At 44.1% G+C, this 16,261-nt stretch overlaps 1 protein-coding gene across 1 annotated transcript in view; it reads left to right on the top strand.

Moving 5' to 3' along the window:
- LOC311113065 (uncharacterized protein) overlaps positions 1 to 16,261 on the top strand; it is a gene marked incomplete at its 5' end in the record, with an annotated part of 408,058 nt that overhangs the window by 375,068 nt on the left and 16,729 nt on the right. Inside the window, 7 exons of the mRNA XM_084156203.1 lie at positions 6,404 to 6,427; positions 7,444 to 7,488; positions 7,692 to 7,736; positions 7,967 to 8,047; positions 8,258 to 8,320; positions 8,584 to 8,634; positions 12,837 to 12,863. Coding sequence (XP_084012329.1) covers positions 6,404 to 6,427; positions 7,444 to 7,488; positions 7,692 to 7,736; positions 7,967 to 8,047; positions 8,258 to 8,320; positions 8,584 to 8,634; positions 12,837 to 12,863 — 336 coding nt within the window. The remainder of the gene's footprint in view (positions 1 to 6,403; positions 6,428 to 7,443; positions 7,489 to 7,691; positions 7,737 to 7,966; positions 8,048 to 8,257; positions 8,321 to 8,583; positions 8,635 to 12,836; positions 12,864 to 16,261) is intronic.

Below are 16,261 nucleotides of genomic sequence, written 5' to 3'. Positions count from 1 at the left end.
ATCTCACCCCGTGGGGTCAAAATGATCACAAGAACGGTGAGCAAAAATCCCAGAACCACACGGGGGGACCTAGTGAATGACCTGCAGAGTGCTGGGACCAAAGTAACAAAGCCTACCATCAGTAACACACTACGCCGCCAGGGACTCAAATCCTGCAGTGCCAGACGTGTCCCCCTGCTTAAGCCAGTACATGTCCAGGCCCGTCTGAAGTTTGCTAGAGTGCATTTGGATGATCCAGAAGAGGATTGGGAGAATGTCATATGGTCAGATGAAACCAAAATATAACTTTTTGGTAAAAACTCAACTCGTCGTGTTTGGAGGACAAAGAATGCTGAGTTGCATCCAAAGAACACCATACCTACTGTGAAGCATGGGGGTGGAAACATCATGCTTTGGGGCTGTTTTTCTGCAAAGGTACCAGGATGACTGATCCGTGTAAAGGAAAGAATGAATGGGGCCATGTATCGTGAGATTTTGAGTGAAAACCTCCTTCCATCAGCAAGGGCATTGAAGATGAAACGTGGCTGGGTCTTTAAGCATGACAATGATCCCAAACACACCGCCCGGGCAACGAAGGAGTGGCTTCGTAAGAAGCATTTCAAGTTCCTGGAGTGGCCTAGCCAGTCTCCAGATCTCAACCCCATATAAAATCTTTGGAGGGAGTTGAAAGTCCGTGTTGCCCAGCGACAGCCCCAAAACATCACTGCTCTAGAGGAGATCTGCATGGAGGAATGGGCCAAAATACCAGCAACAGTGTGTGAAAACCTTGTGAAGACTTACAGAAAACGTTTGACCTGTGTCATTGACAACAAAGGGTATATAACAAAGTATTGAGAAACTTTTGTTATTGACCAAATACTTATTTGCAAATAAATTCATTAAAAATCCTACAATGTGATTTTCTGGATTTTTTTTCCTCATTTTGTCTGTCATAGTTGATGTGTACCTATGATGAAAATTACAGGCCTCTCTCATCTTTTTAAGTGGGAGAACTTGCACAATTGGTGGCTGACTAAATACTTTTTTTCCCCACTGTATTTTTTTATTTATTTTTTGTCATTTAGCAGACGCTCTTATCCAGAGCGACTTACAGGAGCAATTAGGGTCAAGTGCCTTGCTCAAGGGCACATCGACAGATTTTTCACCTAGTCAGCTCGGGGATTAGAACCAGCAACCTTTCGATTACTGGCACAACGCTCTTAACCACTAAGCTCCCTGCCGCCCACTGTATATATACACTACCAGTCAAAGGTTTGGATACACCTACTCATTCAAGGGTTTTTCTTTATTTGTACTATTTTCTACATTGTAGAATAATAGTGAAGACATCAAAACTTTGAAATAACACATATGGAGTCAAAGTAGCCACCCTTTGCCTTGATGACAGCTTTGCACACACTTGGCATTCTCGAAACCAGCTTCATGAGGTAGTCACCTGGAAATCATTTCAATTAACAGGTGTGCCTTCTTAAAAGTTAATTTGTGGAATTTCTTTCCTTCTTAATGCGTTTGAGCTAGTTAGTTGTGTTGTGACAAGGTAAGGGTGGTATACAGAAGATAGCCCTCTGGTAAAAGACCAAGTCCATATTATGGCAAGAACAGCTCAAATAAGCAAAGAGAAACGACAGTCCATCGTTACTTTAAGACATGAAGGTCAGTCAATCAAGAACTTTGAAAGTGCAGTCGCAAAAACCATCAAGCGCTATGATGAAACTGGCTCTCTTGAGGGCCGCCACAGGAATGGAAGACCCAGAGTTACCTCTGCTGCAGTTCATTAGGGTTACCAGCCTCAGAAATCGGCAATTAACTGCACCTCAGATTGCAGCCCAAATAAATGCTTCACAGAGTTCAAGTAACAGACACATCTCAACATCAACTGTTTAGAGGAGACCGCGTGAATCAGGCCTTCATGGTCAAATTGCTGCAAAGAAACCACTACTAAAGGACACCAATAATAAGAAGAGACTTGCTTGGGCCAAGAAACATGAGCAATGGACATTACAAATGGAAATCTGTCCTTTGGTGATGAGTCCAAATTGGAGATTTTTGGTTCCAACCGCCGTGTCTTTGTGAGAAGCAGAGTAGGTGAACGAATGATCTCTGCATGTGTGGTTACCACCGTGAAGCATGGAGGAGGAGGTGTGATCATGTGGGGGTGCTTTGCTGATGACACTGTCAGTGATTTATTTAGAATTCAAGGCACACTTAACCAGCATGGCTACCACAGCATTCTGCAGCGATACACCATCCCATCTGGTTTGCGCTTAGTGGGACTATCATTAGTTTTTCAACAGGACAATGACCCAAAACACACCTCCAGGCAGTGTAAGGGCTATTTGACCAAGAAGGAGAGTGATGGAGTGCTGCATCAGATGACCTGGCCTCCACAATCACCCGACCTCAACCCAATTGAGATGGTTTGGGATGAGTTGGACCGCAGAGTGAAGGAAAAGCATCCAACAAGTGCTCAGCATATTTGGGAACTCCTTCAAGACGGTTGGAAAAACATTCCAGTTGACTACCTCATGAAGCTGGATGCGAGAATGCCAAGAGTGTGCAAAGCTGTCATCAAGGCAAAGGGTGGCTACTTTGAAGAATCTCAAATATAAAATATATTTTGATTTGTTTAACACTTTTTTGGTTACTACATGATTCCATATGTGTTATTTCATAGTTTTGATGTCTTCACTATTATTCTACAATGTAGAAAATAGTAAAAATAAAGAAAAACCCTTGAATGAGTAGGTGTTCTAAAACTTTTGACCAGTAGTATATATATGTCCCCCCCACTTCTAAAACCAAATTGTATGTGTGGGGTACAGAGATGAGGTAGTCATTCAAAAATCATGTTAAGCACGATTACTGCACACAGAGTAAGTCCATGCAACTTAGAATGTGACTTGTTAAGCACATTATTACTCCTGAACTTATATAGGCTTGCCACAACAAAGGGGTTGAATACTTATTGACTCAAGACATTTCAGCTTTTCATTTTTTATTAATTTATAAAAATTTCGAAAAACATAACATTACACTTTTACATGATCTCTTATTGTGTGTTGGCCAGTGACAACAAATCTCAATTCAATCCATTTTAAATTCAGGCTGTAACACAACAAAATGTGGAAAAAGTCAAGGGGTGTGACTACTTTCTGAAGGCACTGTACTTTATCTAGCCAGCCCATTGAGAGAGCATTACATTGTGGGTTTTGTAGTCGACTTGAGATACAACAGATTTCCACAATGATTTTCACATGTTGCTACCAACCTTATTATAACGACAAAATAAAACATTTGTTCACAAAAAATATTGTTCTCACATGTTTGTGTTATTTAACACTAGCTAGATTTCTATCCAATTGGCAACAGATTTTCATGCAAATATTCTAAAATCGACATGAAGAAAATATGCGAATTTTCCCACCAGTGGTGTGTTTCTACGAAATAAGTCAGTATGTGATGACATAGAGCACACAAAATGTCGTTTTTTGCTTAAGTTTTCATGTACCAAATAAAAATATAATGTTCAATGCGTCGCATTTTGAACTTTACAGATAGTTTTGTCACAAAACCAGTTGCGTTAAATAGCAAATGTGCCTACTCTGATCTTGGCACGTGCACTCTAGCCAACAGCTCGCAGATACAGTGCAGATAGGCTGTGCGGGTAAGCTAGTCCACAGTGCATTCGGAAAGTATTCAGACCCCTTAACTTTTTCCACATTTTGTTACGTTGCAGCCTTATTCTAAAATGGATTAAATAAAACATTTTCCTCATCAGTCTACACACAATACCCCATAATGACAAAGTGAAAACAGGTTTTCAGAATTTTTTTCAAATGTATTTATTTACATACGTTTTCAGATCCTTTGCTATGAGACTCGAAATTGAGCTCAGGTGCATCCTGTTTCAATTGATCATCCATGAGATGTTTCTACAACTTGATTGGAGTCCACCTGTGGTAAATCCAATTGATTGGACATGATTTGGAAAGGCACACACCTGTCTATATAAGGTCCCACAGTTGACAGTGCATTTCAGAGCAAAAACCACGCCTTGAGGTCGAAGGAATTGTCCGTAGAGCTCCGAGACAGGATTTTGTCAAGGCACAGATTTGGGGAAAGGTACCAAAAACTATCTGCAGCCTTGAAGGTCCCCAAGAACACAGAGGCCTCCATCATTCTTAAATGGAACAAGTTTGGAACCACCTAGACTCTTCCTAGAGCTGGCCGCCCAGCCTTGGTCAGGGGGGAGAAGGGCCTTGGTCAGGGAGGTGACCAAGAACCCAATGGTCACTCTGACAGAGCTCCAGAGTTCCTCTGTGGAGATGGGAGAACCTTCCAGAAAGACAACCATCTCTGCAGCTTCGGGACCAATCAGGCCTTTATGGTAGAGTAGCCAGACAGAATCCACTCCTCATTACAAGGTACATGATAGCCCGCTTGGAGTTTGCCAAAAGGCACCTAAAAGACTCTCAGACCATAACAAAAGAGATTCTCTGGTCAGATGAAACCAAGATTGATCTCTTTGGCCTGAATGCCAAGCATCACATCTGGAGGAAACCTGGCACCATCCCTACAGTGCAGAATGGTTGTGGCAGCATCATGTTGTGGGGATGTTTTTCAGCAGCAGGGACTGGGAGACTAGTCAGGATTGAGGGAAAGATGAACGGAGCAAAGTACAGAGAGATCCTTGATGAAAACCTGCTCCAGAGCACTCAGGACCTCAGACTGGGGCGAAGGTTCACCTTCCAACATGACAACAACCCTAGGCACACAGCCAAGACAATGCAGGTGTGGCTTCGGGACAAGTCTCTGAATGTCCTTGAGTGGCCCAGCCAGAGCCCGGACTTGAACCCGATCGAACATCTCTGGAGACATTTTACATTTTAGTCATTTAGCAGACGCTCTTATCCAGAGCGACTTACAGTTAGTGAGTGCATCAATTTTTTGTTTTTTCATACTGGCCCCCTGTGGGAATTGAACCCACAACCCTGGTGTTGCAAGCGCCATGCTCTACCAACTGAGCTACACGGAGCCTGAGTATAGCTGTGTAGCAACGCTCCCCTTTTCAACCTGACGGAGCTTGAGAGGATCTACAGAGAACTCCCCAAATATAAGTGTGCCAAGCTTGTAGCGTCATACCCAAGAAGAATCGAGGCTGTAATCACTGCCAAAGGTGCTTCAACAAAGTACTGAGTAAAGGGTCTGAATACTTATGTAAATGTTATATTTCAGTATTTTTTTTTTATACATTTGCAAAATTTTCTGTTTTTGCTTTGTCATTATGCGGTATTGTCTGGAGATTGATGAGGGGGGGAATTTAATCAATTTTAGAATAAGGCTGTAATGTAACAAAATGTGGAAAAAGTCCAGTTGTCTGAATAGTTTCCGAATGCACTGTACATTATGAGATTATTATGGATAAGAGCAAGGATTTTTTTTGGAGTCAAAAAGCAGCCAAGCATCGATCATCATGTCACTAGAATAAGACCCTCCATATTCATTGGAAAGGAACATCAAGATCACCGTGCACTTTCACCACCCAGTGAAGTTCATCATAACTTATTTCATCTGTAGCCTAATAAACTGTATGGTTTCCCGAGTCATAGTGGGAGGACCACACACCATATAATCGCGTGACTCCAAGGTTACTTCAATATGATAATTATTATATCAATATTTGTGCGTAAAGGGGTTTCATCACCGTTTCTCGCATAATACATTTTACTGACACAAAAAGATCCTACCATGTCGAATGAACACATATGTCGTCATTTATGCAATTCTTGCAAAACTACCTGTTTCCATCACTGCTGTCGTGATTTTTTTTATATACTGTGGATGGAAACGTGGTTACAGTAAATTATAGGAATTTGGTGGGTGGATTTTTCCTTTAAGTTAAACATTGATGTCTGGCCAATTGAGCTGTATTCCTATATTTCTGATAGATGAGATAGATGAGTTGTTAGATGAACCTCTGAAGTACCATTTTGATTTTGATTAATGGTGAAATATTTTTTTATGTGGCCCCCACCACACTCATGTCAAATTTACAGCATTAAAATACCATATTCTTTAATGGACTTGTAAATGTATAGTTTTGTGCTTCAGTGGATGTCAGGCAATATATTACAGTCCCCTTTTAAAGCATTATGACATATTTACAACAGAGGATATTTTCTTATCCTACTATCTGACTAATAAAATTGCTTGTGAACCTATACTGGGTATTAGCCATCTGAGTGTACTGTACAATGCTTTCAAATACTCCAGACAGTTCAAATTCCATTTGGCACTGTTCGAACTCTAGGTTAATGAAGAGGGAGAACTATAGCATGCTGACAGGTTTGTTTCGTGCATAACCAGTTATCTTATCTTTCACCTCCTCCCTGGCCGACCACAGAAGATTACCACTATTACAGTGACGGTAATTCACCCCTATTCTGTCTGTGTGATATTTGAGTGATGCATCTTTGATCCGGCATGAACCCAACCCCACCCTGCCTTCCCCTGCTCATTATCCTCTTTTCTCAGCTAACACGTAACTCCCACACATTGTTGCATAACACTAAGACAATGACAATTCCTAAATTATGTGTTTGTGTGTCTGTGAAATTTCGTAAGCATTTTGAAATGGGCACTCAAGTGTGAAAGAAATGTATTGAAGTGCCTAAGTCCATCACAATGTTGTCAATCATTGAAAGACACTAGACATTAACCCCCACAAACTATTCCAACTCTGAAGAAGTGCATGTGAGTACACCACCATGTTGCTAGTCTGGTCCCAGATCTGTCTGTACTTTTTGGAACTCCATTGCTGTCATTGTCATGCCAAACTGTTTGGCATTATGACAGCGAATGACAAGGAGATAGCATGATAGCACAAACAGACCGGCACTCAGGCTATCACCTTTTCATGGCTTATTGTAATAATGGTGTTGAACATCATTTCATCAGGCCATTATCTCTCATACCCCTATCAAATTATCTGGCTTATGGTGATCTCAGGTTCCTTGGTAACTTCTATTTATATTAAAGTTCAGCTATTAAATTAACTATACTATACTGTAAATAGACACTTACTTTCAGAGGATATGGAGATTATTTTAAACATAATAAATAAGATGATCTCCTGATGATCTTAGTTGCAGTTTTTCCCACACTATCCTTGTGACCTCGGTGTGGGAATTGTTGTGATCTTTTTCGATCATCATTGTGTCATGTTTATTCTCAAGTGATTCGTAACATGTGTGAGGATATGTTTGCGTCTATCTATTCTATTTCAGTCAATTCGAGTGATGAGTTTACAATTGTCCATTATTTTCTATTTAATTGCAACATTGACTGAATTGGAGGGGAATTGACACCAACCCTGGCATATATTCATGTACTACATGTGTATATGATGGTAATAACAATCAAATATTTATCTTGTGAATCTAGGGTCCCGCTGGGCCTCCTGGACTATCAGGACCAGCGGGAATCAAGGTAATCCATCACTCTCTGTGTGTGTGTGTGTGCGTGCGTGCGTGCGTGCGTGCGTGTGTGTGTGTGCAAGCAAGCAAGCAACAGCGAGTGAGCGTGTGTATCTAACACGCAATATAAACAAAGGAAAATAGTCTAAACATTTGTGACAACAAGTCACCATACATTTTTGCTATGCGTTTGCCACACTCCATTCTCTGTTTCAGGGAGATCAAGGCATGCCTGGCCTCCCTGGACTGGATGGTGAAAGGGTAAGTAGTCCCAGATGTCTCAGTACCCAGTCATGCCTAGTAAAGATCATCAAAAGCCATTCTTGAAGATTCTTACCTTTTACATTGGAGTTCCTAACTAATCATTGACCTTAATGGATTAATCAAATATGAGGGAGGAGCGAAAACCTTGACGACACACGGCCCTTTAACACCCTTGCAATACGTTTTCCCATATTGATTGTCATTCTGATTACTTTACCACTGCCCAGGGTTTCAAAGGTTCCAAAGGAGACATGGGAATCCCTGGCACGTCTGGAGACAAAGGAACTGTTGGCTTACCTGGTTTACCAGTAAGAGTCTATCCACCAACCTTAACACATATCAAATTATTCCTGACACCAATAAGTGATAGCAAATAGCTTCAGCGTTGACAATTACCACTATAACTTCCTTTGTAGGACAGCATTTACAGATAAGATATGCTGACTGTTGAGTGATTAAGTCTTGAACACTTTGAGCAGCATTCTTTAGAATGTCATAATGAATGTCCTGTTTCTTAGGGCGTCAATGGATTGAAAGGAGATAAGGGTGATTCTGGTCTGCCTGGTCCTCAAGGGCCCTCAGTAAGTTAACTCAAAACGGACATACAAATGTATTACATCTACATATGGCAATGCATTTAATCAAGATACCAATAAAGCATTGTGGAAGTTCCTTCACACTTAGGTTTTCTCTAAGTGAGGGAAATGTGACAAGGTCAAGTCATTTCATACAACTTCAGAGACCTGAAACTGTCAGTGTATGATCTTAATGGGCCATATGATGATAAATGCCATGTGAGTAATATTGGTTCAACCTGATTGGATTGTCTCCCTCTCACATGCAGATTATTGGCCAACCTGGAGCACCTGGGCCCCATGGCCCCCCAGGCCCCATGGTGAGTTGTCCCCCTAAATCAAGGTTGGGCAGTTCCAGTCCTCAAGGGCCGAATCTGTGTCACACACACACATCTTATTAAACAAATTGTAATTGTGGTCTAAAGTGAAGAGTATTAGTTGATTATTTGAATCAGTTATGTTAATGTTTGGTTGGAGTAAAAGTGTGACACCCTCGAGAACCAGAGCTGCAACCCCTACCCTAGAACATCCACTACACTCTTAGGGAAAAAAAAAATCTTCAAAATGGGACAGCCGAATAACCATTTTAGGTTCTAGAGAGAACCTTTGTTTCTGAGTGTAAAACAACTCAAATGCATCTCTGGCTGGTCTATGCAGTGGCCAAGAGGCATATTACCATACAATGAAATGTAAGTGCAAGCCAGACAGCCAGTTAGATTTTAGATTGGCAGTGAATTTTGGATTCAGTGTCATGGAGTTTCAGTCCAAGCTGTTATAATGTGTCATGTAGATGAAATAACAAGATCCTGAAGTTATTGTTCATGTTGATGTTATACAGTGTTTGCAATATGTGTCATAGCTCAAAGAGACAATATGGTCACCACCCTTTTCTTAAAGCTGTACACTGATGTATCATGCCTTCCCACTGTCTGGTTGATTCCCGTAGATTACCTGCTCACTCATAACAACTGACACACCGCCACTCATTACTCAGAGGCACCCACTCAAAATACACTGAACAAAAATATAAACGCAACATGCAACAATTTCAAAGGTTTTACTGAGTTAAAGTTTATATGAGGAAATCAGTCAATTGAAATAAATAAATTAGGTCCTAATTTATTAATTTCACATGACTGGGAATACAGATAGGCATCTGTTGGTCAGACTTTAAAAAAACGTAGGAGCGTGGATCCGAAAACCAGTTACTATCTGGTGTGACCACCATTTGCCTCATGCAGCGCAACACATCTCCTTCGCATAGAGCTGATCAGGCTGTTGATTGGGGCCTGTGGAATGTTGTCCCACTCCTCTTCAATGGTTGTGCGAAGTTGTGGGATATTGGCGGAAACGGGAACAAGCTTTTGTATACGTTGGTCCAGAGCATTCCAAACATGCTCAATGGGAGACATGTCTGGTTAGTATGAAGGCCATGGAAGAACTGGGAAATGTTCAGCTTCCAGGAAATGTGTACACATCCTTGCAACATGGGGCCGTGCATTATCATGCTGAAACATGAGGTGATGGTGCCGGATGAATGGCATGACAATGGGCCTCTCTCAATTGTGTTTGTTGTCCATAGCTTATGCCTGCCCATACCATAACCCCACCGCCACCATGGGGCACTCTGTTCACAACGTTGACATCAGCAAACTGCTCGCCCACACGATATACAGTGCCTTCGGAAAGTATTCAGAGCCCTTTACTTTTTCTACATTTTGTTACGTTACAGCCTTATTCTAAAATGGATTAAATAAAACAATGTCCTCATCAATCTACACACAATACCCCATAATGATAAAACGAAAACTGGTTTTTAGAAATTTTTGCAAATGTATTAAAAACAAAAAACAGAAATACCTTATTTACATAAGTATTCAGACCCTTTGCTATGAGACTTGAAATTGAGCTCTGGTGCATCCTGTTTCCATTGATCATCCTTGATGTTTCTACAACTTGATTGGAGTCCACCTGTGGTAAATTCAATTGATTGGACATGATTTGGAAAGGCACACACCTGTCTATATAAAGGTCCCACAGTTGACACAGATCTGGGGAAGGGTACCAAAAAATGTCTGCAGCATTGAAGGTCCCCAAGAACACAGTGGCCTCCATCATTCTTAAATAGAAGAAGTTTGCAACCACCAAGACTCTTCCTAGAGCTGGCCGCCCGGCCAAACTGAGCAATCTGGGACAATGGCCTTGGTCAGGGAGGTGACCAAGAACCCGATGGTAACTCTGACAGAGCTCTAGAGTTCCTCTGTGGAGATGGGAGAACCTTCCAGAAGGACAACCATCTCTGCAGCACTCCACCAATTAGGCCTTTATGGTAGAGTGCCAGACGAAACCCACTCCTCAGTAAAAGGCACATGACAGCCCACTTGGAGTTTTCTAAAAGGAACCTAAAGACTCTCAGACCATGAGAAACAAGATTCTCTGGTCTGATGAAACCAAGATTGAACTCTTTGGCCTGAATGCCAAGCGTCACATCTGGAGGAAACCTTGTACCATCCCTACGGTGAAGCATGGTGGTGGCAGCATCATGCTGTGGGGATGTTTTTCAGCGGCAGGGACTGAAAGACTAGTCAGGATCGAGGCAAAGATGAATGGAGCAAAGTACAGAGAGATCTTGATGAAAACCTGCTCCAGAGTGCTCAGGACCTCAGACTGGGGCGAAGTTTCACCTTCCAACCGGACAACGACCCTAAGTACACAGCCAAGGCAACGCAGGAGTGGCTTCGGGACAAGTCTCTGAATGTACTTGTGTGGCCCAGCCAGAGCCTGGACTTGAACCTGATCTAACATCTCTGGAGAGACCTGAAAAAAGCTGTGCACCATCCAACCGGACAGAGCTTAAGAGGATCTGTAGAGAAGAATGGGAGAAACTCCCCAAATAGAGGTGTGCCAAGCTTGTAGCGTTATACCCAAGAAGACTCAAGGGTGTAATCACTTCCAAAGGTGCTTCAACAAAGTACTGAGTAAAGGGTCTGAATACTTCTGTAAATGTGATATTTCGTTTTTGAAATATTTTTTTTATTATCAACAATTTTTTAAAAACTGTTTTTTCATTCCTGCAGTCAGCATGCCAACTGCATGCTCCCTCAAAACATGAGACATCTGTGGCATTGTGTTGTGTGACAAAACTGCACATTTTAGAGTAGTGTTTTATTGATTTGCATTTTAATGAGGGAAATAAGTATTTAAAAAAGTAGAAAAACACCCCCAAAGCATAATGTTTCCACCTCCATGTTTGACGGTGGGGATGGTGTTCTTGGGGTCATAGGCAGCATTCCTCCTCCTCCAAACACTCATACGGCCCAGTACATCACTTGGGCCAAGCTTCCTGACATCCAGGACCTCTATTCCAGGCGGAGGAAGGCCCTAAAAATTGTCAAAGACTCCAGCCACCCTAGTCATAGACTGTTCTCTTTGCTACCGCACGGCAAGCGGTACTGGAGCACCAAGTCTAGGTCCAAAAGGCTTCTTAACAGCTTCTACCCCCAAGCCATAAGACTCCAGAACAGCTAATCATTGTTACCCGGACTATTTCCATTGTCCCCACCCACCTCACCCCCTCTTTTACGCTGCTGCTACTCTCAGTTTATTATCTATGCATAGTCACTTTAACTCTACCCACACATATTACATATTACCTAAATTACCTAGACTAACCTGTGCCCCCGCACATTGACTCTGTACCGGTACACTGTGTATATAGCCTCCCTACTGTTATTTTATTTTACTGCTGCTCTTTAATTATTATTATTAAATTTTTTTACTTATCTATTTTTACTTAACACTTATTTTTCTTAACTGCATTGTTGGTTAAGGGCTTGTTAGTAAGCATTTCACTGTAAGGTCACCTGTTGTGTTCGGCGCATGTGGCAAATAACATTTTATTTGATTGTCAACTAACTTGTCCTATTTGAAGTATCTCTACCTCTGGTGTTGACAAGTGATAATGGGCTGGTTTCCTAGACACAGATTAAGCTTAGTCCTGGGCAAACAAATATCCATTGAGAATGCTTTTTAGTCAGGGACTAGGTTTAATATGTGTCTAGGTAACTAGCCCGATAACTACTATCCAAAGCCAAGTAGTCAAATGTCATGATTTTCTTTAGGGTCAGGACTTGGAGTGTTAAGGGATTCTTGCACCTGAAATACTATAGGAGTCTGCAATCCACTTTTACTTATGGAAATCCGCTTTTCCCATTATCTGCATGTTCACTCAGCAATATAGGGCTAGTTATCTTCCCAGTGTTATTCCACAACAATGCCCACATAAACCTACTTAGATTAAACAGCAGAGGTACAGTAAACGTTTATCATGGATCCACTGATAAGATAATGTATTGAGTTTCAAAACGTAGCTTCTTCTAAAGTGAACGCTCATAGCTTGCTCCTAATGCAATTTACTTAAACTAGTAAGAAATTACATTAATTCCATGTAAAAATGTCATCAGGTCAAATTAATTGATACAACTAATCAAAACACATGCATTTTCTTGATTCTGTTTTTCAGGGACCCCATGGCTTCCCTGGACCAAAGGTAAATCCAGATAAGAAAATTGCTTTTGCAATTTTGCAGATAAGACCGCTTGCTTTTATTTTAAAAAATGCATGCATGACCCACATTCAAATGTTAATAGTGTAACCATCAGATACATGTAATACCTTATTATACCTTTCCTTGTTAGGTGCTGGCAAACTGTATACCATGCTGCATATTCCAATGTCCTGCACAGAAATCTGGGCTGTGATAGAATACTTTGAAATTGAATCCTTCTTTCTTTCTCACCTTAAAGTCTGTGCTGTTCTGATAGCATTTGTTGGGTGAAAACACATTTTCCACCATGTTGATTTCATGTATCTAGTTGTATTAGATCAGTGATCGGTTTGAGGCGGGTAGGCAGGATATTTTTATTTTTTTGACATAGCCCAGTGCTCTCCACTACCAACTGTTTTATGTAATTCTACCAGAACAATTTGGCCGGAGAAAATTATATTTGGGACATTAATGGAGCTATTAATGAATTTTACTCTCTAAGGCAGTGTCACGGTTTCGGCCGAGGCTGCCTCTCTTCCTTGCTCGGGCAGGCTTCGGCGTTCGTCGTCTCCGGAATACTAGCTGCCACCGTTGTATGTTTCATGTTCGTTTGGTCTGGTCTGGTTTTGTACACCTGTTATCGTTTAGTGTCATTAGTGTCCTATAAGTTCTCGTTGGGTTTGTCTAGTGTTGTGTGTGATTGTTTTCACTGTCGTGCGTTTTGCTAGTGATTATACATTTTGCTCGGTTGAGCTGTTCTCCATTGTATTGAAGTATTTTGTCGCACATGTGTAGTGCGCCCGTTTTATTTTCGCCTGCGTGCGGAGTTCTCGCCTCAGGGCATTTATTTCGTGCTTGTGTTTGTGCAAACCACTAAAGTCTTTTGGACTTACTTTCTGCGTCCTGCGCCTGATTCCACCAATACACCCACCTACAGCAACACTGACAGAATCACACACCTGCTCGAATGGAATCAGCAGGAGCCGCAGCAGCACAGGAGACGTTGGAGGACAGGGTCCGGGAGCAGAATGACCAGATCCTGCGGATGGGGGCCGCACTGCAGGAGGTGATCACCACCCTCCAACGCTGGGAGACCCGAGGGACACCCCCAACGCCATCTTCCCTGCCCTCACCATCGGCAAGCCAGCCCATTCCCGCTCCGGAACCCAGAGGAGTTCGACTCTCGCTCCCGAGGGCCTACGATGGGACCGCTGCCGGGTGTCAGGGCTTCCTTCTCCAGGTGGAGCTTTACCTGGCCACCGTGCACCCGGCGCCCTCGGGGCACGAGAGCGTGTCCGCCCTGATCTCCTGCCTTTCCGGCAAGGCGTTAGAATGGGCCAACGCCGAGTGGAGGAGAATAGACGCTACCACCATCACGTACGACGAGTTCTCCCGCCGCTTCAGGGCGGTGTTTGACCATCCCCCGGAGGGGAAAGCGGCGGGGGAGCGTCTGTTCTGCCTCCGGCAGGGGAGAAGGAGTGCCCAGGAGTTCGCTTTGGAATTCCGTACTCTAGCGGCGGATGCAGGGTGGAATGAACGGGCCCTCATTGATCACTACCGCTGTAGTCTACGTGAGGACGTCCGTAGGGAGCTGGCCTGTCGGGACACCAGCCTCTCGTTCGACCAGTTAGTCGACATGTCCATCAGGCTGGATACCCTGCTAGCTACCCGCGGACGCCCCGAGGGGGGTCCGTCCATTTCACCCTCCAGCGCCTCCGAGCCGTGCCCCATGGAGCTCGGGGCCGCTGGCGCTAGAGAGAGGAAGGGTCGGAGTACGAGGGGGTCCATCTCCTGCACCAACTGTGGTCGGGGAGGACACACCGCGGCTAGGTGCTGGGGATGGCCTCCTAGGGGAGAAGACGACAGGCCCCGCACTGGGGAGCCCTTCCAGGTGAGTAGGCGCCCCACTCACCCAGAGCTCTCTGTTGCGCACTTCTGTATACCTGTGCGTTTTCCACAGGTCGCACCTCATTCCCAGCATAAGGCGCTGGTAGATTCAGGCGCGGCTGGGAATTTTGTTGATAAGAGATTTTGTTTAGCCTTAGGGATTCCCCTTCTCCCTGTTGACGTCCCCTTCCCCGTTCATGCCCTAGATAGCCGTCCGTTGGGTGCGGTCTTGATCAGGGAGGTCACGGCGCCACTTAGGATGTGTGCGCAGGAGGGTCATCAGGAGATGATCCAGCTATTTCTGATCGACTCGCCTGCGTATCCGGTGGTGCTGGGCATGCCCTGGTTGAGTACCCATAACCCGTCTATTTCGTGGCAGGAGAGGGCTCTGATGGAGTGGTCTGCCCAGTGTGTGGGTCGATGTTTAGGCGTTTCCGTAGGGGCTACCTCGGTGGAGAGTCCAAACCAGGTGCCCGCACTGCACGTTCCCCCTGAATATGGGGATTTGGCTATTGTGTTCAGTAAGTCGAGGGCGACGCAGTTGCCTCCCCATAGGCAGGGAGATTGTGCGATAGACCTCCAGGCAGGAGCTGCGCTCCCACGGAGCCATGTGTATCCTCTGTCTCAGGAGGAGAAGAGAGCTATGGAGACTTACATAGATGAATCTCTGAGACAAGGATACATACGGCCCTCCACTTCCCCTGCGTCCTCGAGTTTCTTTTTTGTGAAGAAAAAGGATGGTGGGTTACGCCCGTGCATAGATTACCGTGGTCTCAATCAGATCACGGTGAAGTACAGTTATCCACTCCCGCTGATTGCGACCATGACGGAGTCATTGCACGGGGCGCGTTTCTTCACTAAATTAGATCTCAGGAGCGCGTACAACTTGGTGCGCATTAGGGGGGGGCGATGAATGGAAGACAGCCTTTAGTACCACCTCGGGCCATTACGAGTATCTTGTCATGCCATACGGGTTGATGAACGCTCCTTCAGTTTTCCAATCATTCGTGGATGAGATCTTCAGGGACATGCAGGGGCAGGGGGTGGTCGTGTACATAGATGACATTCTCGTGTACTCGTCTACCCGAGTCGAGCATGTGGCCCTGGTGCGGCGAGTGTTGCGGAGGCTGTTGGAGCACGACCTGTATGTTAAGGCAGAGAAGTGTCTTTTTTCCAGGAATCGGTCTCCTTTTTGGGTTATCAGTTGTCTGCGTCAGGGGTGAAGATGGAGGTAGACCGGGTGTCAGCCGTGCGTAATTGGCAAACGCCAACCACTGTGAAGGAGGTGCAGCAGTTTTTGGGGTTTGCGAATTACTACCGGAGGTTTATCCGGGGTTTTGGACAGGTGGCAGCTCCCATAACGTCTCTTTTGAAGGGGGGTCCGGTGCGTCTGCAGTGGTCAGCCGAGGCGGACAGGGCGTTTGGGAGCCTGAAGGACCTGTTTACCTCGGCCCCGGTGCTGGCGCATCCGGATCCCTCTTTACCATTTCAGGTAGAGGTGGACGCTTCAGAGG

The sequence above is a fragment of the Coregonus lavaretus genome (genome assembly GCF_964263955.1).
Source record: "Coregonus lavaretus genome assembly, chromosome: 39".
Classification (NCBI taxonomy): domain Eukaryota; kingdom Metazoa; phylum Chordata; class Actinopteri; order Salmoniformes; family Salmonidae; genus Coregonus; species Coregonus lavaretus.
The sequence above is the reverse complement of the archived record's forward strand: the minus strand, read 5'-3'. Positions and strand labels throughout refer to the sequence as shown.